General features: G+C 38.9%; 1 protein-coding gene across 3 annotated transcripts in view; it reads right to left on the bottom strand.

Moving 5' to 3' along the window:
- Positions 1-21312, bottom strand: part of PPA2 (inorganic pyrophosphatase 2) — an 84745-nt gene extending 63433 nt beyond the window's left edge. Inside the window, exons 1-3 of one of the 3 annotated variants that reach the window (XR_012493160.1) lie at positions 21049-21312; positions 7778-7842; positions 5043-5087 (exon numbers count right to left, since the gene is read on the bottom strand). Coding sequence is in view for 2 of the 3 variants with exons in the window: in XM_019738932.2 (XP_019594491.2) it covers positions 5043-5087; positions 7778-7842; positions 21049-21223 (285 nt within the window). In the remaining variant the exon portion in view is untranslated. The remainder of the gene's footprint in view (positions 1-5042; positions 5088-7777; positions 7843-21048) is intronic. The other 2 variants (XM_019738932.2, XM_019738933.2) reach the window with 2 other exon arrangements.
- Between the last annotated feature and the right edge of the window lie 3408 nt (positions 21313-24720).

Genomic DNA, 24720 nt, shown 5'->3' with positions numbered 1-24720 from the left:
AACTAGAATGGAGTCAGGAAACTCGTTTCAATATTTATTTTCAAACTAAAATAGGAGAGACGGGATCCATCATGTAAGCTGAATGTCTCACCTTTCCAATCTGTCAAGTATGACAAGCTCTGTCCTCCTCACTATACAAGTGTGGAGACCGAGTCCCAGAGAGCAGTTTCCAGGCTCTCGGCCTCATGTGTAAAGGTGCTGACTCGGGTAGTAGGTGGCCATCAGCTGTAACTAGTTGGCCATCAGCTGTAACCAGTTAGCCACTGGCCACTGATATAACTGCCGTGGCTGAGATAGCAAGCACGGATGGCAGCTAGCAAGTGGGGTTGGCTGGTGCATTGGTTGACAGAGAAACAGACAGCGGATTGCGGCTAGCTAGTTGAATTAGCAAACGCGGATGGCAGATTGTGGATTGTGTGGATCCTACTTCCTGTGTCTCACCCGGCCACCAGCGAGACTGGGGTGCAGGAAGACCCTTTGTTGGGGTACTGGCAGATGTTTGCTTTTGTGTCTTGACCAGCCGCCATTGAGAACCCCCTGTCCATGGTGGTATGAACCCCCTATCCATGGCTCCGGTGTTCCTTTTTGGCCTCACCATATCCTGCGTTCTGGTGAGGGGAGCAGGACCAGAGACCCTGCATGACAACAAGGTTGTTATGAAGATCAATTATATAATTTAAATGAAAACACACAGAAAATTATAAAGTACAATATTTTGAGAATTATAAAACAATATTTAAATCCAAATTATTATGATCATAATGCACGTAAAATTGAGGATGTCAGTATAGGTAGTTTACAAAGAGTTTAGACACAGCTTTCTAAACTTAGCTTGCATACTTCATGATTGATTTCTGGTTCCCTAAAATAACAAAAGGACCATTGCTTCTATGTATCCTTTCTGAACTTTGAAGAATGATTAAAACAATGGTGAGTAAAATTAATTTCCTACAGTAATTAGGAATGTAAATGTATATAATTTCCTACAGTTTGGGCCTTACAAAGAGAAAGTCTTAAGGTTAAAGTTGACTTGCATGCCATCTTGATATTAGTAACTAACAATGAGGCAAAGCAATGGTTAAAACAGTGCTACCCCAAGTGCAGTCAGAGACCAGGGCTAATCAGCAAGCTGATTGTTATTGGTTCATTTAGAAACACTTATAGTAATTTTTATGTTTTGCTGACCCTACTGTGTTTCCCCAAAAATAAGACCTAGCCGGACCATCAGCTCTAATGCGTCTTTTGGAACAAAAATTAATATACTAAGACCTGGTCTTATTTAATAAAATTAATAATATAAGACTGGGTATTATATTATATTAATTTTTGCTCCAAAAGACACATTAAAGCTGATTGTCCAGTTAGGTCTTATTTTCAGGGAAACACGGTAGTAAGAGTTACACTTTTCTAATAATTCATTTTGATTGTATTTTTAAAGTATCAGTTCACAACAGATTAGAAATACACCGAAATAAAATTAGTCCTTCACCACAGATTATTTGAGAATCAGTAATTAAATATACCTTTTCTCAATCATTGCACACATGAAAATCATCTAGAGAGCTTTAACCAATTATACAAGAAAAAGGATTCCAAGAGCCCCACCTCCCACATCTTTGAATTCAGTTGTTCTGGGGTGGAGCCAAGGCACCACTTATTTTTAAAGCTCTCTAAGTAATTTTAATATGCAGCCAGAGTTGAGAATCTCTGGTTTGAAGCACAGCTAAACAATATGTGGGGCTTTATTAAGTGAAACATGAATGCTATTAATTCAAAGAATGCCATGTACACAATTAAATATAGATATAAATTGAGCCACAAAATTACTAATGGTTTTTTAAGTTTTTCTAGATAAAACTAAAGTTTACCAATGACAGAACCACATACTCATAATGAGATAAAGAACAAAGCCGAGAATGAATTCTCAACAATTGCTCTTTAGAAGTACGTCTCATACCTATCCTAGCAACCTTATATACAGTCCTGTTGTTATGTTTCATTTTCTATGCTCTTTCATGAGGTACCCCAGCACCTGTTTAAATATGTCTGAAGAGCTGTTAAAAAAAAAAAAAACTAAGTAAATGGCAGATGTTCACATAATTTATTCATCCCTGAAAGCCTGGCTCTAAGAGAACAAATGCATGCAGATGCATACTCAGAGGTGACAGAGAAGACCAAGCTAGTGACAACTGTTTTACACAAGGACACATACCAAAACCACTCACGGAGACTTGAATTAGGTCGAAAGAACAACGGATGAGTTTTAAATTTTAAGTCTGCAAACCACACTCTCTCTCATCATTTGTTCTGGATCACTAAGAGTGTATATCCAGTCTTCTTTTCTTCTCCCCAACTAAAATGTGTATGATCTATATTTTTCTAAAGCCCATGTTACTCTGATTATCTTAACGTTACTGTTAATTATAAACCAATAATGGTGTGCTGAAATTTATTAGAAAATCGCAAAGATACAAGGGGACACGTTTCAATTCAGAAAGTTAGGTATGGGCCAGGGATATTTAACTTCTCTTTCATTTCTTTTCTATCTCTCCATTTTCCCTTTCTATTCTTATTGTAGAAATTAAAAAGAAAAACTAATAAGATATGAAAAAGCAATCAGTACATTTCATATAGTTGGGGGGTATATTGAAGGATATCACCCTTCTTTCCTTTTTCTAACTTAATATCAAATAAACTTTGGATTTGACAGCAAAGTCAAGAAAAGCAAAAATAAACCAGTGGACCTACATGAAACTAAAAAGCTTCTGCACGGCAAAGGAAACCACAACAACATGAAAAGGCCAGCTACTGAATGGGAGAAAATGTTAGCAAATCATATATCTGATAAGGGGTTAATATCCAAAATATATAAAGAACTTGTACAACTCAATAGCAAAAACAAACAAACAAAAAACAAAAAAAACCACCAATCATGATAAAAAAAATGGGCAGAGGAATTGAATACACAGTTTTCCAAAGAAGACATACAGATGGCCAGCAGATACATGAAAAGATGTTCAACATCACTAATCATAAGGAAAAAGCAAATCAAAACCACAATGAGACATCACCTCACACCTGTTAGAATGACTATCATCAAAAAAACACGAAATAACAAGTATTGGCAAGGATGTGGAGAAAAGGGAACCCCTGTGTACGCTGTTGATGAGAATAGAAATTGATGCAGCCACTATGGAAAATTGTATGGAAGTCAAAAAATTAAAAACAGAACTATTATATTATCCAACAATTCCACTTCTAGGTGTATGTCCAAAGGAAGTACAGACAGAATCCTGAAGACTATTTGCATCCCATGCTTACTGCAGCAGCATTATTCACAATAGCCAGGACATAACCGATGTGTCCACCAATGGATGAATGGATAAAAAAGACATGGTAGATGCACACACTGGAGTATTATTCAACCAGGAGAAAGAAGGAAATCCTGCCATTTGTGACAAACTGGATGGGCTGTTAGGGCATCATGTTCACTGAAATAAGCAATACAGAGAAAGGCAAATACTGCATGGGATATCACTCACATGTGGAATCTTGAACAAGAAAAACCAGCCAAACTCATAGAAACAGAGAGTAGAAAAGTGGTTGTCAGGGCTTGGAGCATGGGGCAAATGGAAGAGAATTAAAAAAAAAAAATCACACTCAAATCAGGCGGCCTCTTGACATATAAACTATGTTCTAACAATTAAATTTTGAGTTGCTGTATGGACTCAGAATTACACATTTTTTCCCACTGAGACAATTGTTTACAGGGCAATACACAAAGTCTCTAGGAACCTATAAAGCCTTGAGGCCCTGAATGACTATTGACCCAACATCTAGGACACCGGTTCTCAAACTTCAGCGTGTATAGGATGTCCTGGAACACTAGTTAAATCATGCAGACTAACCAGTCCCCATCAGCAGAGAGTCTGATTTAGTAGACACGGAATGGGGCCAGGAATCCAAAATTCTAACAAGTGCTCTACATGGTTCCATTGTATATGGTTTAAGGACTATTTGACAAACACCAGTTTAGGTAAATACAAGATGGTTGGCAGGCAAAGGGTGTAGGAATTAAAAAGCCCCCATGACTAGGTTTGGAGGTGAATGCAAAAGCTGGGGTCTTAAGTTTCTTTTGGAGTAGAGAATAGATGAAATTGAGGTTGGAAAGAGAAAAGAAGGTGGAAAAGCTACCTGTCATCAGCGAGATAAAATGGCATCGATCGACAGCAAGAGATGGGATGACAGACATCAATCAAACGTTCTGGTCCTAAGTCAAGAACTAGTAAAGGTTTGACAGTTAGATATTTGGAAGATATATTTAGAACATATTTATTTTTGGCATACAGTTGGTATAACTATTTTTTTCTTCTCCTCTACCTTCAAAAGACTTGTTCCTGGATTCTAAAAGAGCCTCCCAAACCATCTTTACCCCCTTGTAATAAAAAGATGATAAACTCACCAATTTTCATAAAGTGCCTTTACTTTAGACCACCTACCAGGATAACTTGCTACTAAAATCTGGGTTCATTTCCTGATTCTTTCTGGTTTTTCTCTCATAAAATGAAATGGTAAGGAGGTACCTAGAATAGTCAGATTCATAAGCAGAAAGAATAGTGGTTACCAGAGGTTGGGCGGAGGGAGGAAAGGAGAGTTAGTTACTGTTTATGTGTACAGAGTTTCAACGTGGGAAGATGAAAAAGTTCTAGAGATGGCTGGTGGTGATAGTTTCACAACATGTGAATGTACTTAATGCCACTGAACTGTACAATTTAAAAAGTACACAATAAATAAAACTGTAAATTTTCTTATATATATATATATTCTTTTTTACCACACACACAAAAAAAAGATAGTGAAATGTATTGTAATATCATCCCTATCTGCCTTAAAACAATACTAGAAGAAAAATAAAACATCAGAATGCACACATAAGTCTTGCGGGGTAAAAAATTTAGAAGCACTTTACAAATACAAACTATCATCAAGGTCTTTAACAGACAACATAAGTGATTCACAAAAATAAAAACCTTTAGATATACCTCATATTCATCATTTCGTGCTCTCTTTGTAGGAATGCCATTTTCCTATAAAAGAAAATATGGTATTTATGATTGTAGTATTTCATGAAAATACAGCTGCACCACAAAGCTATGAAAGTATGCTTATTGCATAAACATCTCACTACAGAGCTGACCTGATGCAACAGAGAACTACCAAAGGCCCAGTTCATTTTTCTCTCTCAGTATTCGCATCCTCAGTGCAAGAGCACCAAAATGTTTCATAAAATAAATTATCAGAAAAGCTAAATCTCTTTCAAGTATATTTTTCTTAGTTTTCATAAAATAAGCAAAGGTTCTGTTCAGTCTTTAAGGAGAGACTGGCAGTTTCCAGTGATTGTGCTTAAAACAGTCATTTCATTATCGAAATGAAACTCCAGGGAGCGTGACTAACAAGCCATGAAAGCACTCAGCTGTACCTCCAGCCTGTGAGTCCCGCCAAGGTGTGATTACTCTTGCCTCCATCAGGCACTTTTAAATTAAAACAAAGTATGTGGTGGGTTGGGAAGAAAAATTATGCCATTCACAAATGCCCACACATCATACGTAATTTTTATATACCAAAATGACTGATGAAGGACACAAACAAACAGAAAAATGATTATTCCAAGTCAGCTGTGAAATATTATTACTATTCCTAAAACACCACATCCCAAAGTACAGGGTGCAATAGTGCTAACTAGTCATTCCAGTCGAGAGCGACGAACGCCTATTTACACCACCACTGTGTGTGCCAATCTCTCCACTTGCCTAGAATTCTCTGGCCTATCGTGTTATATTTTGCCCTGCCCTATCCTCAGTTTTCCCTAACCCTAGGCAGGATATTATGCCCACTGGGATATTTCTAGCCCACTCTTCATTCTACACCTCCACTCCTACCTACTACATGTTTCCCAATAACATTACTCGTTATTAGATACACAGATTTTGCCATGTTGTACCCCCACATGAAGCAGCTCCCCTTCTTTGCCTGTGCTTTACCTGTGCATTACCCTGTGCTAGTTGTACAGCACTTAACATTCTCTGATTGACTTGTTTGTTTTCTGGTTGTCTGTCTCCTCCAACTCACCCCTGCAACCCTAGTGCGTGGAATACTGTCTGGCTGACAATAATCATGCAAAGATTCTTTACTGAATGAATAAATTAATGAGCAAAAGAATAAATGAATGCATGCACTTTTGGCCAAAAGCAAGGACTGGTGCTGGGAGACAAGGTATTTAGGCTGGATAGTTCGCTGGCCAAAACAAAACATACGGATACATGGACACACGGCCTCCCTCTCAATCTCTCTCTCTCTCTCTCTCTCTCTCTCAAACAAAACATACACAGTAAAATGAAGTTCTTTCTGCCCTCTCTTTGGTTTCTTTCTCCCTCCAGATTATATGACCTTTTGTCCTGCAGCTGAACACTTCTTAGAAGTAATGACCCTGAAGCATTACATAAGAGCAGTTAAGCAGTTAAGACTACAAGCTACAGACTTAGAGCACCTAAGTTCAAATCCCACCTCCACAACAGACTAGATTTGTGACCATGGGCAAGACACTTAACCTCATTAACAAAATAAGGTTAATAGTAGCCCTAGACATAGAGATAATGCAAGGCAAGCACTGAGCACTTGCTTCTCTAAGCACGGTGAGCACTCACTAAATCTTTGCTATTACTCTCCCTATCACCATGGTTACTGACAGTCCGGTCCACTGCAGGGCGGGAAGGCAGCACAAATCATACGTTGGCATTCCATAACCTTAGTATGATGCCTTATCTTCAGCCTCTAAGGCAATACCAAGGTCAAACCCTCTTGCATCTGAAGCAGCTTCCCACTTCTTCACTGGCCTCTGCCCCTACACTGACCTGGAAAACCCAACCCCATTAACCAGCCATGTACAATCTCGACCTGGAAGGTAGTCCTGGTTATTCAATAAATTTGGTAATGTAATAAACCAATTAACTACTCGGATTTTAAGGAAAGCATTTCCAGCATAGTGATAACTACCATCCACTACCAATTGCGAGCCATCTTGCAAGTTACAGGAACGCGCCAAAGATCCTGAACCACTCTCAGCTCCACCTTTAGCGAGGAGCTCCCACGCCTGCGGGAATTACATCCTTCCCACCCTTACATCTGCAAAGAAATTTTAGTTTTTAAGAGAATAGCTATTCAAAGACTACCATTTCCGAACTTTAGTTTTCTAACATCTATTTCACGGAGTGTTAAAGAGCATGAGGTTTGTGATCACAAATGCTAGTTCAAAAGCTGGCTCCGGCACTTAGCAGCAGCTGTGTGGTCTTAGAGAAGTCAATACAATGCCTTCAGCTTTGATGCCCTTGGAGATAATAATAGCAACTCATAAGGATTAAATCAAATGACAAATGTCCACATGGTGGCTAGCAAATAGAAAATAATCCACAAATGTTAACTATGTTGTTAGTAGTATTATTATTAAAAAGTAAGCCCGTTGTTAACCTCTTAACCTTAAATCTTTATTTCCTACTAAATTCCAAGCTTTATGGACCACTTACCTCTCTTCTCCTCAGTCCTCCTGAAAGAATACTATTTCTCATACAAATTCTAATTCTTGAAGGAGGTTTACAATCCTGTTATAACTCCATTATCCTTCTTGACTTCTGACCAAATTCTTTCAAGATGCTTCTAAAAAGCATTTCATGGTGATACTAGAAATATGTGTTTTTATCCCGCAAACAAGTTAAAACAATACCTCTATAGAATCCACCTTCAGAGGAATATCATGAAAGGGGGAAATGTAGTGACCAGCTTCATTCTCTGCAAAGGAAGAAAACAAAACAAAACAAAAAAACAGGATTAAAGCAATGAACTATCCAGTTCTTTAAAGCAATTATACCTTTATCCACTTTAAAAAAATTTTTTAAAGTATTTTCAATTTATAACAAATTTCAAAAAAATTAACTTTAACTCCCAATCTAAAGTCTAATTCAACTTTTAAAATTTGCTCCAACCTAATGACCAAAGAGAAAACATACCAAATAAACCATATTTGGGTTGCTAAAATCATCACTTATCCCTGTGACTTAAAACACCCAAAGCAGATGTCTAAAATAGACTAGAACCCCAAATATGAAAAATCTCACTTTTGAAAGGAGAGTCTTTAATGAGTAAATTGGATTAAAATTAATGTCAACTTCCCTAAGAGAAACCTAACAACAGAACTCCCAATTTCCACCTACAATCCATATAAACAAAGGTCTAAAGGTCCTACCCAAAGAAAACAACTTGTTTCCACTCAAAGTGATAAGGAAATTAATAATATTAAGGTAAATTTTTAAAAAGAAAAGTTTAGTAACAGAAACTATCTTACTTTCGTTACATACTGAAATGCATATTTTAAATACTTAGTGACTCAATGTGCACTTTTATTGGAATGTATCTGTTTCCAAAAGGTGGGCTTAATACAGTCATATAAATTTTTCACTTTGTAATTTCCTAAGTCAGGGTATGTTTTATTTCTGGCCTGCTACCTCTTTGGCATAATTTTTCAAATTTAGACTTTAGAAATATTTTAAATAAAACAAGGATTGGCTGACACCCCAATAGCTATGACTATACCTGGTACCCAAATCTTGCTTTCTAAATACTATTCTCCAATACAAAAGAACTACGGGTTCTTGAAGAGGGGGCTGATTCTAAGGTTGGGGCAAAGATTATACAAGATGAGCCTGTAGCAGTAGCAGAAATCAACCAAGTGCTCAAAACACAGACGGTTAGAGGTATGTCAGAGATAAACAGGAGCCAACCTAAAAGAGCTCCCAGAGGCCAAAGTTGAACAATCTGAAAAACCAAATAAAAATGAAGTATTGGATTATAATCCAAAGTATTATATATATATATATATATATATATATATATATATATATATATATATATCTCCACACTAATACAAAAAAAACTTATTTTAATAACTAAGAGACAAATCTTCCGTACAGAAAAATTCCAAGCAATGTATGTAGATGTCTCCCCCTCTAAGTAAAGCTTACGGCCCCCTCCATCCCTGTTGAGTGTGAATGGATTTAGTGACTGGCTTCCAAAGAGTAAACTATGAAAAGGGAAAAACATTACAGCGGGGAAATGTGACAAACAGTAACCTTAACCAAGTATCAAGGTTAACCCGCTGGTGATAAGTCACGTTGATAGCATGTGCCTCCTGATATGCAGTGATGAGAAGTATACTTCATTTCTGTTGTAATCTTCCCAAAACCCATAACGCCAGTCTCATCATAAGGAATTCATCAGACAAACCCAAACTGAGGGGCATTCTACAAAATACCTAACCAGTACTCTTAGAGGTCTCAAGGTCATAAAAAAGAAAAAGAGAAACTGACAAATTGTCACACACTGGAGGAAACTAAGGAAATATAATGACTGAATGCAATGTGGAATTTTGAATTGGATCTTGGACCAGAAAAACGCCATTAGTGGAAAAATGAGTGATAGCCTAATAAAATGTGGTGTTTGGTTAATAGTATGTACCAATATTCTTAATTCTTACAAATATACAATGGTAATGAAAGATGTTACATTAAGAGAAACTGGGTAAGGGATATACTGGAATTCTGTACTATCTTTGCAACTTTGCCAAATCTAAAATTATTCCAAGATGAAGACTGTTTTAAACAAACAAACAAACAAACAAACAGAGAAAAACAAGCCCTGGCTTCAGTCCAATAAAATTAGAAGCATATAACTTAACGACCCTCACTGTACCAAAATCTTACTCCCTCCTCTTGTGCTGTGTGGTTTTCCTTAGCACTTATCACTATACTGAAGTTCCAGAAAGAAGTTTTTGTTTTTGTTTGTTCTGTTAGCTCTCTACTGGATCGCCAACAGCCAGAACGGTACCCAGCACTTAGTAGGCATTCAATAAATAAGTGCTAAGCAATCATCTTTATTACTATTTCATTGTCCCCTCCAAACTGTTAAGGCAATGTTTCTTTCTCCACCCTAGCAACTCCTGTGCACAAGGCAGGAAAAAGATGAGAAAGTCAGTAAAACTTTTGCTATGATCTATAAAGCTGTTCTTCATCAAAAAGGATGCACCTTAAAAAAAACAAAAACACAACTTCTCTTTTGCATATCACGTCGAATTTCAAATTCTCTGCCTGACTTTTAAGTCGCCTATAAGCAAAATTAAGAATACAAGAAAAAATGTAATTAATATTTAAAAAGAACGGAAGAAACAAAATTATCAGTTTGTTGCATAATTATTTACTTTTCTATAAATAAGCAAGATATTTAAGTGGGTCACATTTACATACTTTCCATTAAAGTAAAATGTAGTGGGAGCTGAAAATGGTACAGCCACTTTGGAAAACAGTGTGGCAGTTCCTTATAAAGTTAAACCTATGACATAGAAATCCTAGTAAGTACTTGACCAAGAGATATGAAAACTATGTTCACAAAAACCTCTAAGCAAATCTTTACAGCAGCTTTATTAAAAAATCACCCAAAACTGACAATAACCCAAATGTCCAACTGGTAAATAAACTCTATTACAGTACTGTTTTACTCAATAATATGTTAGTCCACAATAAAAAGGAATGAACTATTGATATACACAACAAAATGGATAAATCTGAAATGCATTATACCAAGTGAAAGAGGCGAGACACAAACAATGACATTCTGGAAAAGGCAAAACTATACGGATAAAAAACAAATCAGTGGTTGCCAGGGGTTAAAGTCAAAGGGTGGAACTGCCTTTTCAGAGTGACCACAGGGAAATTTTTTTGGAATGATGAACTTTTCTGTACCTTGACTGTGACGGTGTTTAAATGAATCTGTATTTCCATGAAAACTCTGAATTGTTCACAAAAAGAGTGAATTTTACTGTATGTGATTTAAAAAATAAATATAGAGCAAAACAGGAGGCTAAGAAAAATATATATTAACATAAATGGAAGTTCGTGTTCCAAAGAGCAACCATCAACCTGTGATTCTTTTATTCGCCTCAAGTCACAAAGATAAGGTAGAACTTTGAAGAAAAGAAAAATCCAGTGCTTTAGCAGATTACTTCAGTTGTTACATGTGGGATGGAAATTAACAAACATCTCAACTCTAACAATTCGGGACGCTGCCCAAACCAACTACATTCATAATTAAAATTAAGAAAGTATAGGACAAAAATGACAGAATAGCTGTGCTGCCTTTTTAATTAAGAGTAAATTATACCTCTAGCACATTGATCTGTTGTTAAATTTCCCTAAAGCTCCAATGCTCCTGTTAACTTGGGACATGTCCCCAACAAACTTGTAACATGTAAACTGAGTGCGTGTTACTCCAGGATGGGGAAAACACAGGACAACTGAGTGGTGATCACTAAGAGCAAAAGGTCTGTGAGAAGTGCTCTGCAAATTGGGATTTAAATAGTATTATATTCAAATAGGAAGGTAATAGTAAGGCAATTTTTAATTGCTATTTTGGAAAGTAAAGAGAGTATAAATGAGCGAATGGTCTGACTCAGATAACCATATCTACTAAAAGCCACTTGGATCATGAGACTATAAATGATAATGCAATGAAGAAAAAAAGATTTCTGAAAATATAAAAATATGGCCTTAGATCTCAGACAGTAACAATGCTTTTTGGTGGGGAATATACCAATCAATTCACACAGGTGCAATGAATACAGAGGCCAAGAGCTTGATTTCTAGTTACTGAGCTTGATAAAGTCACTCAATTTTTCAGAATCTTATTTTTTCTATTTTCTTCAACTAAGAAATACACGATTTAGCATGTAAAAGGCAAGGTACTAGATGCTGGGATATAAAAGTGCTAAAAAGTGAGCTATGCCCACAGCTAAGACAGGGCACGTACTCCATCAGCAGCAACACCAGCCAGTAAGCTTAAGACACAGGAGTCCTCTGGGCACAATTGGAGAGCTAATCACTGACCGAAGGCACAAAGGAAGGATCAGAACCTTCCATTAAATGTTTTCTAGGGTCAGTGCAATTAGTATGCTATTATGCTCCATTTAAAGTATTAAGATTCTGCAACAGTATATTTAAAGATATGCACTATCTATCCTGATCCTCTATAAAATGAAAGGGTAATCCATATTTTACAGAGACGTGGTATATGCAGCAAGCGTTGTTGCAACGTATGCCACTTTTTAAAGATAATAGAAGTGAAGCACACATTAGAGATAGACCTTTCTCAGAGGCTCAGAATAACTTAGTGATAAATCTTAGGTTAGAATTTCATTATCTGAAGCTCTGACTGGTTATTTCTTTAGAGTTGAAACCAAGTTGTTGCCAATTTACTTTTAAAAATCTCTATTTTGTTGTTGTTTAAACAAAACAATGCATGTGCATGGTTAAAAAAATAAAAATCCCCACTTTTGTCCAACAGTTCTACTATCAGAGCAACCCATTTTCATCTTTAATTTACTTAGGTCTAGTGATTATCTTCATTTCTCTAAAAACATTTATGATTAGTTTTATCACTTTTAGAAATTATCTACTGATTCCAATAAGGTAAGTTTAGTTCATTTGACCCCAATCTATTCCTATTAAATTCTCCACTAGCTAATCTTTACACTTTATAGATTTGTTCTTTGTTCCACCAAACATATACAGCATTTCTTGACTCTACTAACCAGATTCTTACTGTTCTTTCCTCATTCTTCTAATTTTTGTCTCCTGCACTTTTATATTTTCATTTCAAGGCTTAATAAAATGTTCTATAATCACATCGAATTTTCTATGCTTCTCCTGTTGGTACACAGTTGACCCTTGAACAACACGGGCTTGAAATGCATGGGTCCACTTATACGCAGATTTTTTAAATAAAAACTGTAAATGTATTTTTTCTTCCTTGTGATTGTTTTCTCTAGTTTACTTTATTGTAAGAATACAGTATATAATACATGTAACATACAAAGTATGTGTTAATCTATTGTTTACATTACCGGTAAGGCTTCCGGTCAACAGTAGGTTATCAGTAGTTAAGTTCGCAGGGAGTCAGAGGTTATACACAGATTTTTGATTGCACAGAGGGTCTGTACCCCTAACCCTGTCTTATTCAAGGGGCAACTATATTTCCCAAATTTTTCTACAGATTATAAAAAGCTGGAGCGCTTGTTAAACAGATCTCTGGACCCCCATTTCATTCATGCTAGTTAATCAGATCTTAAGGAGAAAAATATGCACATCTATATTTTTAGTGTGCAAACTCAATTCTTACACTCAGGCAAGTTTGAGAAGCACTGCCTATGTGCAGATTTTTACCCAAGTAGAAAGCTAAAATTAAATTTCCTTTCTTGTTTAGCTTGTATTTTGACTTGTACTCTAATTATCTTTCTTCCATTGTGAGTCATAATCATATCTATAAATTATTCGAATGCCTCACAGACACCATCAAAATTATGAACCCTCTCTTTATCCAAATAGCTCCCTTTGGAAATCTACCCTCCTGCTTCAATCTGGCCGGAATGCTTGCTTAGCATCCTAAGAATATGCTTCTTTGGTCTTTAGTTTAGATCTATTGTTTTGGGGACCCCATGCAATCATCTTTTTTGGTTTACTTACTTGTTTTTGCAGAAGCATATCCCTAACTTATGTTCTGTAAGTAAGGTTGCATATGAGGTACATTTCCTAAGTTCTTAAATGTCCAAAATGTCATCCTTCAATCTTCACCCTAGATTAATGGTTGTGTGGGCAAAGAATTCTAAGAAATTATTTTCTTTCAGAATTTTGAAGGCATTACTCCAGTCTTCAAGCAGTCAAGCGTTGAGCAATCAGTGTCGCCGGTAAGTCTCAGATACCAGGTTAGTTCTCATTCCTTTTCAAGTGACCTGTTCTCCCTTCCTCCCTGTCCCCCTGCCCCAGGACTTTTAGGATTTTCTTCACTAGTTTTGATCTTCTGAGATTGCAGTTTTGTCTGGGACTCAGAACACTTGGGTCCTTAAATTCTTAGGTCTCTGCTATTATCCCTTTGATAATTCCTTCTCCATTGTGTTGGTTCCTTCCTTCTGGAACTCACATTAGTCAAATGGTGGACTTCCTAGATTGAATCTCCATGTCTCCTTTTTATGTTTTTTTTTTTTCTTTTTCTTTTCCTGACATTTTATTCAAACTTTCTGGTAGATTTCTTTACCTATATTCTAACTTTTCTGTTTTAATTTTCTAGGACTACCAAGAGAGATTACCAGAAACTTGGTGGCTTGAAACAACAGAACACCATTCAACCCACTACACCTTCTACTGAGTTCTTTGTCTTAACAATTGTACTTTAATTTTCAAGAGTCTTGTTCTTTGATTGCCCTTTTTTTTTTTCATTTTAATGGATGCAATAGCTTCTAAAATCTCAGAGAACATCCATTTGACTTTTTAAAATTCAAGTTCTCTTCTTTCTATTTTCTTTTTTTCCCATTTAATTCATAAGGTCTCCATAAATTCACCCATGCAGTAAATATTCACTGAAAACAAATACCATACCAAGCATTATTTTAGGTACTAGGTACACAAATTTCCTGTTCTTAGGGAACTTATGTCCTGGGGGAGGGGGAAGGGTTAGAGAAGCAATGAATATGAGTATGTTTTTACTGTATCAGGTACAATAAGCACCATAAAGGAAAACTAATCAGGGCAAGCAAAGAGGGAATAATCGCAGGGGATACTATTTTAAATGTAGAAAGGCCAGGGAATCTGTCTCTCTGCTGGGAACCATTCAGCACAGAGCTGCATGAAGTGAGGAAGTGGGTCAAGTGGACACCTAGGGAGGAACGGTGCAGGCACAGGAAGCACAGAGCTGCTGAGGCGAGAACACACACAGCGCGTGTGAGACGCAGCGAGGAGGTCAGGGTGACTGGAGCACAAGAATCAAAGGGAAGAGCGGTGAGGGATGAATTCAGAGGAAGCTCCATATTAGGTCACACAGGGCCTCTGGGAAATACGTAAAATTTATTCTGACTGAAATGGAAAGCCACTGGGGTTTTGAGCAGACTCTGGGCATGATCTGACTTAGATTTTTAAAGGACCAAGGTGACTAATGTGTGGAAAGCAGACTACAGGGGGACAGGGGTGGAAGCAGGGTAAAGGATCAGGAGGCCACCGGTCATGTGAAAGATGACGGTGACACGGAGCAAGTGGCAGGGGTTGAAGCAGAGAGAATTGTCTTCCGGGCACATTTAAGAACAGAGCAGAGGGAAGAGATTAATGAACCAGACATAGGGTAAGAGTTAAGACAAGCAACAAGAAGATTCCTAGATTATTGGTTATAGATGTAGAAACAGTTGGGCAGAGGTGGGGGGGTCAGGGTTTCTGGTTTGCACACGTTAACTTCGAGATGTTTTGTACGCATTTAAGTAGGAATTCAGAGTGGAAAGTCGGATGTATAAATTTGGAGATCAAGAAGAGACTGGGGCTTAATATTATAAACCTGGGAAGCATACATGCTATCTAAAGCTATGGGACTTGATGGGATCACCTAGAGCAGTAGCAAGTCAGCAAACTCTAGCTTCCGGGCCAAATCCAGCCCACAGCCTGTTTTATTTTTGTAAATACAGTTAGTAGGAACACAGCCATAGCCATGCATGGTATCTCTGGTTGCTCTGCACAATAACAGAGCCGAGCAGCAGAGAGAGAGACTGTAGGGCCTGCCTGCAAGGCCTAACATATTGCCTCTCTGACCCTTTATTGGACAAGTTTGCCAACCACTGCTTGAGAGAGAATAGACAGAAAAGTGTGCCAAGGACTGAGCCCTGGAGTGTGGTTAGAGTTCATAAATACAGAGGAATCCGGCAGGGGAGACTGCTGAAGGGGAAGCTATCAAAATAGGATAACTAAGAGACAGTGTTGCCCCAGAGATAAAAAGAAAAAGAAAGGGGTTTTAAAGGAGAGAAAGTGATCAACTGTGAAAAGTACTATTGAGGACACGTGAAATTTGTCGCCTGGAGGTCCGCTTGTGGCCTTGACAAAAGCGGTCTGGTAGAGCTGCAGTGATGAAAGCCTGACGGAAGGTGATCCTTGACTAATTGGTTTCTCTTTAGGAGTCAGAGACGAGAAGCACTTATTGGAAAAACCCATGTGTTCGAGGAGAGGCTTGCTGCGGAGCCAGCTTCCTGTGGACATGCAGGTAGGAGGCTGGCTGTGACACTAGGGAATTTCTAAGAGCCAGAACGCAGAGGTCTGCTGGGGGAGCAACGTCATCAGGTTGTCTGACTCCCCCCAAACGCTTTCTTCAGCTTCTACAGAAGGAACTAGCCTTTTTCCCCAGCCCCAGGCCTGCATGGTAACCATGTGTGTGCTATTCCATAACAGAACTTCAATTACTCCCTGAGTTCAGCTCCACGTCACTCTCACCTTCTCTCTCCTACAACATCAGCATGTCCACAACAATCTAAGGTTTGCAAAGCATTTCAGCATCTTAGCACATATGCTTAAGCTGTGACGCCCTCCATGCTGCTTCACTGAAAACCAAACCTCCATCTGGTTTTCATCTTTTATAAAGATTATGAAATTTCCACCTCTGATGGCTCCTTATTTTTTGTTTTGGGGTTATCTTTTTTATTCACTTACGATCACTTTGATAGGATATTTATTAGGAGGGAGATAAGATAAACAATTGTAGTCTCCCTGCCCCCTGGTCTAGGCCACTCTTGTAAAAAGCAGGCTGCATGCCTAGGCATAACCTAATGAATTTAGCAGGCCCATCAACATACACTGGATATTGCCAAACAGTATCAAAACTCTCCCTTCAACTGGAATGAGATGAGATTATTCTATCATTTTTAAGTTATCTGTATGTTCTTCTCTCATATTAGCAAGTGAGAAAATTGAATAGAATAAGAAATCTTATGGGATTTTATGTATATACACCAAATAGCCTCATGTATGCCAAGTACTAACACACTACTACATACTATTACTGAAACCATTTACAGTGATTCCTACTGGAAACTGGCAAGGCAAAAAAACAAATAAATATAATTTTCTACATTCACACAATAACCATTATGTTATATTGTGTCAATTCAACTTCTATGATATGGGCCAACTTATAAAAAAGGTTACAAGAATCAAACAAATATTTTGTGGATTATTCACAGGCAAATTTATCAGGTCCAAATGTATGGTACATTCAATGACAGTTTCCACCTATTACTTAAACAAGGAGACAGTAGTTTCAAGTATATGCTTACTATAAAGGATAAAACAAATTCATTCTTAAAGAACTGCATAATTCATCCTCATGCTAAATAAAAGCAATTATCCATAGCACTGTTTCTCTAAGTGAACCAGTCACCTACCCATAGAAACAAAAATCTAAATTATGAAAAGCAGTGTCTCCCCATCCTTTAAGAAGTTTAAAAATCTAAAACAGTGAATTTTCAAGTAAGTAACAAAACAAAATAAGCAAAAATGTTCAGGTTATCAAAGGAATATTGACATGCAGTCTTTGGTCCCATGTAAATAAGTCTAACTGCATTATGATTTCACAAGTAATTTAAGCCCGCAGGGCAGTATCCATTAAAACTCTGAGACCTAGGAATTAATAAATTCAAAATATTCACTTTTATCCCCATCCCACTGTTTTCACCCTTCACAGAATATAACAATAAGAATTTTGGTCTCGAGTCTTAAAGTCAAAAGGGAAAAAGAAATAACATATATTAAATACCTACCATGTGTGAGACACTGATAATCTTTACACACAGTCTCATTTAACTGCCGCAGCAATTCTGAAAAATTATTAGTCCTATCCTTATTTTCCAGGTGGAGAAATTCAGCTAAGGGATGTCAAGTGACACCCAAGATGGCGGAGCCAGGCCTACAACCTGTGTTCTGATTATTAGACTAGAACTGTTCCCACCACACACTTGCTTCTGGAAGTTTCAGAAATCTCATTCAGCACTTCCCAAACTAAATTCCATGAAACTCTAAGAATCACAAAGATGTTAAAAAATATTGTGAGAAACAGGGGTTCTGGGGCTCAAAAGCCCCAGAGGTAACTCTAAGGTAACTTTGGGACAAGTTACCATAGAATTTCCCAGGATTTTAATAGGCACATGGTGACTCTCCGAGGCGGCGATAAAACGGAAAGTGTTCTGCTAATTCATTAAATCATGAAGTCCTTTTTTTTAAAGAAAACCTAGTAACATCCCATGGGATACTTGTGCTCAACTCAGCACAGTTTGGAAAATGATCATCTAGTCCAATCTCTTCTTTCCATGGTTTAATAAAACGAAGTACAGAGAGGTTAAATGACACTCAAGGCCACAGAGAAGTTACCGACAGGGCCAGGGCTGGCACCAAGGAGGCCTGATGATTCTACCAGGATGCTCTTGTTCCTGTATCATCTTGTCTTCCCACTTCAATACTGTTGCTACAAAGTTCAACACCGATTAAAAGAGGGGGGAAAAAAAACCCACAAAAACTTCTACATCAATCATTTATTCTGATTCTTCTAAATGGCAATAGAGAGAAACCATTTACAGAGATAAAGCTCAAAAATGACCAATCTTCCACTGAACTAGTATTTCACATATATATGGGTATATATTTGGAAATGCTGAACAACACTTTTCAGCCAAGTAGGGCTATACTCCTGTTTTTCTTCGAAGTGAGAGAGAATTTCACCCTAGTACTGCAGGCAGACTCTGCCAGAGTTAAAAATACCAAATAAGACCATCTTTATAATGAGCAATTTGTTCACTGTTTTCCCCTTACCCCCTCACCCTAACGGGGCTGGCTTCCTATTCCTTTATCCTACCCCTTCCAGCAAGTAGTAAACAGTCCTGGGCCAAGGCCGCCATCTGGCGTTTATTTCAGGAATTGTTTAACCCAACATACCTGCCAATTACTATCTCATCCCCTCGCCCCTCTTCAAAACCACACTCTCCTTTCTTCCAATTCTTGCCCATTTACCTCAGTAAAATCGTTTTTTCTTCTTGTCTGCTGTTTATCCCAACTGAGTGGGGAAAAAATATTTTATTTGTGGCATTCTACTTACAGAAAAATCATGAACCTGAAATACACTTGTAGCTAAAGAAACAAGCCACCGTGAGGCCAATCAATATAATACACTACAGCCTCAGGGACCCTACCTCAATAGAGATTGTTAGAGTATCTATTATTCATCCAAAGCCTTCAAAGAATATCAGCGCTGAGAAGGACCTTGAAGATCAACGCTAGGCTAACTGCTTCATTTTACAGCTGAAGAAAAAGGCCTGGTGAGAAAGACATGAGGCAATCACCTGCCCAAAAGCACAGTGAGTTCATGGCAGAGCCAGGATTAAGGCCTAGAACTCTCCCTTCTAAAGCCAGTACTTTTCAGCTACACCATATGCTCCAGGCTCCTCAAGAGTGCTTTTTTCCTCAATCAACATTCAAACAAAGTATTTTTCAGTGGTTTTATATTTTTCTTAATTAATTTTGTTGATATTATGAATCTCATGATAGCAGGGCCCATAATTAAATCCCCTCAATGCCTCCCATGTCTAACAGTGCCAAGCAGACTTCATAAATACTTACTATTTTTTTGTCTAATATTAATTACTGTTCTTATTGCAAATGTAGAGTACTTTCACCGTATCTTGCATTGGACATGCTTTTATCTGCTTAAAAACCTAATTGCCATTTCACAACACTGTTTCTATGGAGAACTGGTACCAATAATCATCATATTGTAACCTTTTGGAACACAACCCATTCAGAAATATTGGACTCCTTGTCAAGGGTTCCAGTCTACCTGATCAGTCTTGACCAACAAGTATGAAAAACAGGTAGTAGCATGGAGTAAAAAAAGCAACCAATTTTGAAGAAAATGGTCATTTTAGTACCCATTATAATCACAAAATTTGAAGCAAGCTCAGTTTTCTCTCCCACAAAATACTCCTCGACCTTAAGCGCAGGTCAGATACATGTAAACATTTTATAAAGTACAGCTATCAATAATGACTACATGTATTACTAACAGTAGTAATTTATATTCTAGGTCCTGTGCCTAATCACTTTACATCCACTGTGTCACGCTATTCTTACAGCCCTATTTTACAGATGAGAAAAACCAAGGCTAGGAAGTTAAGAAACTTGTCGGAGGCCACAGCTAAGACTTGAAGAATCCAGAATTCAAGTTTAGATCTGAAAGCCTCCAGAATTGGTGCTCCTAACAGGTGGGCGATAACGCAAGGCAGACTTTATAGAAAAAAAAGGAACTACCCCCGTTGGGGTTCTGAAGTCATTGAAGCATGAAGGCAACTCAACCAACCTCGCTATTTTCAGGTTATAGCTAACTCGACAGTGAAATATCTGGGTGTAGAGAATAACTGAGACCTGGGTCTTTTCCGGCTTTAGTGGGCCAACTCTTAGTGTCCTAAAAGTCCTTCGCCCTCTAGGTTTGTTCAATTTGGGGAGATTGAGGGGTAGGGGGAGGGACTACCCTGGAGCCAGGGAGGCGCTTGATCGTGGTTCACATTCAAGGAGTAAACTTATGAGTGTAAATACATGATCCTGGGAGATCCTACATCACAGCCCTCTTGACAGAGAAGCACCGCTGGACTAGCCATCTCCAAAGTTCTGCCTGCTTCTTTGCCTGCAGGCAGCCCTCACGAGGAGGAGCTTGGTTACGCGCACCGAGAGGGCGGGCTGGAGGGCGGGCTCTGCGCCTTCGCTTTCATAAATCAGTTACCGGAACCCAGAACAGCCGCCGGGGTTCGGCTAATGCGCGCGGGGCCGCAGCGGAGTGACCCCGGGGCCCTGGGAGGGCGGCTGGCCGCGCCCAGGGCGACAATGCCGCCACCTACCGCCCTGCGTCTGGGCTCCGCCTCTGGGGACCGAGGCCGATGCTCCCCTCGCAGGCATCTCTCAGGGCTCGGCTCGCGCGGGAAGGTGGCCTGGACCGCGCGGCCACAGGGACGGGCCCGAAGCGGAAAGGGAGGGAGGCCGCGCGGGCAGCACAGGTCCCATCCGAACCTCCTCCGCCGCGCCGCGCGGTGGGGCCCCGCGAGCTACTTACTGAAGAAGAGGCGGTACCCCGGCGAGTGGGGCTGGCCGCGCCCCTCCGTGCGGTACAGGCTCATGGCACGCCACAGCCCGTCCCCTGCGCTCACTCCACCCGGCAGGCGGACGGCGACCAGGGAGCCCGCGCGCCTGCCCCAGCTCGTACGCAGCAGCGGCAGCAGCGCGAGCATGGCGTCCACCACTGTACGGCTCCGCGCGGCGTGGTGCCCGGACTCGGCCCGGCCGCGCGCCCGCGCCCCCTATCGCCCGGAGTTGTCACTCCCAGCTCAGGACTTGGATGTAGATCCCCGCCCAGGGCCCAGGTCCGGCTGGCCCTGGAGACTCAGATCAGAGAAATCAGAGCGCCCAGCTAATTGCCACTAATGCGCACTGTACCCGCAGCGAGACCAAGGTTCAAAGATGAGCAAGACAAGGCCTACCCTCCGCCTCCTGAGGAGCTCACTGCCACTTATTGCATACATGCATTTGTTTCTTTACCCAACCAGTCAATATTTACCATCATAATATTTTTTATTATAGTGATAGTGTATTGAGTAATTATTCTGTGCCTGGCGCTTCTCCAGACCCCCCAAATGTAGGCGACAAGCATGCACACACACACACACACACACACACACACACACAAAAGCGTTATGAGACATAATGATCAGGCCTCCTTCTGAGGACGTGACCTTGACACTGACTTACGGAGCAAAAAACAATAAGGTCCATCTCCACGAAGCCCTTTCCTGTTTAACCCAAATAAAGGCGATTTATGCTTCCATGTCCTTACAATGGCACTTAGTGCTGCACCTATATGTTTGTGAACCTGTCGTATTCCCTATGTCACCTTAACTAGCCCACTGGGTTGTTAACATCCCAAGCATTTAATACTCAAGGTTTAGTATATTTGCAGGATGTGGCATCATACCTTTCATATAATCACGGCACCTTTGTTGTTGAATTAAATTGCTCCTGGAACTCTCTCTCTACCAAATCTTTCTCATTAGCATATGAAATTCTGGTTATCGACTTGCCAGAAAAACTTGTGGAAACAATTGTCTATAGGCACTGTCTCTACTTCTTTATATTCTCATCTCAGAGCAAACGCTTTCTCCACCTTCTCAGAGTCAACAGTTACCTCCTTGTTGTCAAAACAAGGTTAATTATTTAAAGGTCAAGGCTCAATAAATTGGAGTGAGAGAATCCTGAAGAGAGCATTATATAAGATTTTTTCAATTAGAAATTAAAACTTTTAAAGCAAATGAAATGTTTCAGTTATTCACCTGTAAAAGTAAAAGCAAGAAAAGTAGCAATTCTATAGAAAGACCAAATGAGAGAGGCCAATCTGAAAAGGCAATGTACTTCGTAATCCTAACTATATGAATTCTGGAAAAGACAAAACAGGAGAGAGTAAAAAGTTCAGTGATGGCCATGGTTTGAGGGTGGGGGGGAGGGATGAACAGGCAGAACAGAAGATGTTTAGGGCAGTGAAACTACTCTGTATGATACCATATGATGAATACATGCCATTATACATTTGGCATGTATTGGACTGTGTACAACACCAAGGGTGAACCGTAATGTAAAGTAAGGAATTTAGGTGATAATGATGTATCAATGTAGGTTCAACTGTAACAAATGTACCACTCTGATGAGGAATATTGACAGTGGGAGAGACAGTGTCTGTGTAGGGTAGAGGGTCTATGTGAAGGCTGTGTACCTTCTGCTCAGTTTTGCTGTGAACCTAGAACTGCTCTAAAAAATAAAGTCGATAAAATAAAAATGATTCCAAGAGACTTAACATGTCAAAAATTTTGAAACAATATTTAGTAAGGTAATTTAATTTTAGAAAATATTTCATTGATTTTCTCTCGTATTAACTGCATTTTCCTTTATCACCTAATGAAAATTATGTTTTATTTCAACTTCCTAACTCATAACGCCTGTAAGAGTCACATTAGTATCTTTAGGTGCTCAGAGTATTTTGAAGGAAGAAAGTATGTTCTATATTTGGTCCAAGTAAAAAAGAGATTTCCAATGGATCTGAAATCTCTACCCACATAACACACAGCAAATGGTGGGTCTCTGCAAGCTCAGTCTTGGTGGCTCAGCCTTTAGGATGTCTATCAGCAAATTGTGAATTTTGTTTTCTTTTCTGAAGTGACATTATTTCAAAGTTTTTTTGCTCACTTTCCATTATCAGAAGAGTCCCTGAGAACAAATCGATTTGGGTGTTTTTTTTTGTATATATATATACATATATATATATATATATATATATATATATAATATTGATACTTTAGATGCTCTAGTATACAAATCAACTTTTTTTAAAAAGTTTATTGGGGCGACAATGGTTAGTCAAGTTACATAGGTTTCAGGTGTACAATTCTGTAACACATCATCTATATATCACATTGTGTGTTCACCACCCAGAGTCAGTTAGTTCTCTTTCTATCACCATGTGTTTGATCCCTTTTACCTATCATCCCCCTCTCCCCTTACCCTCTTGTTTTAAAGCAGTTTTTAAGCAGCTATTTGGAGGAAGGCACTGTGGGGTGTCAAGACTGCACCGCCTTCGCTATCAGAGCAAGGCAAGGCTTAGAAGGAGGCAGGGGCAGGGCTGCAGACAGCACATTCCAGGGCCTTATGTGTTCCTGTAATTCTGTTCCTAAAGCTCAGAAACCTTAGAAATGAAATCCCAGGTGCCAAATGCCTTGTTCTGCCATAAAGCGACAGGGAGCAGATACCAAGATAACTCCTTGAGGAATGTGGGTCCCTCTGGAGGGAGGAACCAGAAAACTTAGTCACCAGGTTATATTGTGTCATGTTTGTTCTGTTTGGTGGAGTGTGTTAGAGTAAAAGATTTAGAGACTGCTGTGCAGAGCTCTGAAGCGAGTCTGGCTGGAAAAGCTGAAGCATAGATATCTGGGGAGAGAGAGGGACTTTGTGAAAAGAGGATTTTAAAGAAGTTTTGTTGCATGTGATGAAATGTCACTCTTTCCTATGACTTCCTTTGAAGTTTACTGGTACAACTCTATGACTCGTTGATGCTTTTGGACGTAGACTTGTGTTTTCAGGAACCTGTAGTATGTCGAAACTGACTTTAATGCAGTTATGATACATGAGAGTTAGAGATTTAAACACTGTCATAGAATGCAGATATGCATTTAATTTTAAGGATAAAATATGAATCTTCAGGGAAATTTCAAGATTCAGGAAATGAACTTTGGGTCACATATTCTCAAAAGGACACTACTGCCTCCAAAGAGGCATTTTTAAAAATTGTCAGGGTGTTTTCTGATGTTATAATTATTAACGAGCATTACTGCCATTTAGGGGGTAGGATTCAGGGATGCTGTACACCCTAAAACTCCTAAGACAGCCCTACATGAGAAAGTTTTGTCCAGTGTACTTCATTGCTCTCAAATGCCACATCCGACATTTGTGTAGGTGAAGAATCTGTTTTTTAAAAATGATCTCAGCCTAAAAACTAGCGCCATTTTGTGGATAATACAACATATTTTTTGCATTGTTTTAATATGCTCATGGTATTTGAGTCTCCAATAGTATCAGTCTGCATTTATAGCTCTTAATTCATTGTGGTTCTAAATATTACTACTTCATATGTCTTGAGTTCTGGTGCCTGAACATTTTCATATTGAAATGCATAAAAGTTTATTAT

This window comes from Rhinolophus sinicus, linkage group LG02 (genome assembly GCF_036562045.2).
Source record: "Rhinolophus sinicus isolate RSC01 linkage group LG02, ASM3656204v1, whole genome shotgun sequence".
In the NCBI taxonomy this organism is placed as follows: Eukaryota; Metazoa; Chordata; class Mammalia; order Chiroptera; family Rhinolophidae; genus Rhinolophus; species Rhinolophus sinicus.
The sequence above is the reverse complement of the archived record's forward strand: the minus strand, read 5'-3'. Positions and strand labels throughout refer to the sequence as shown.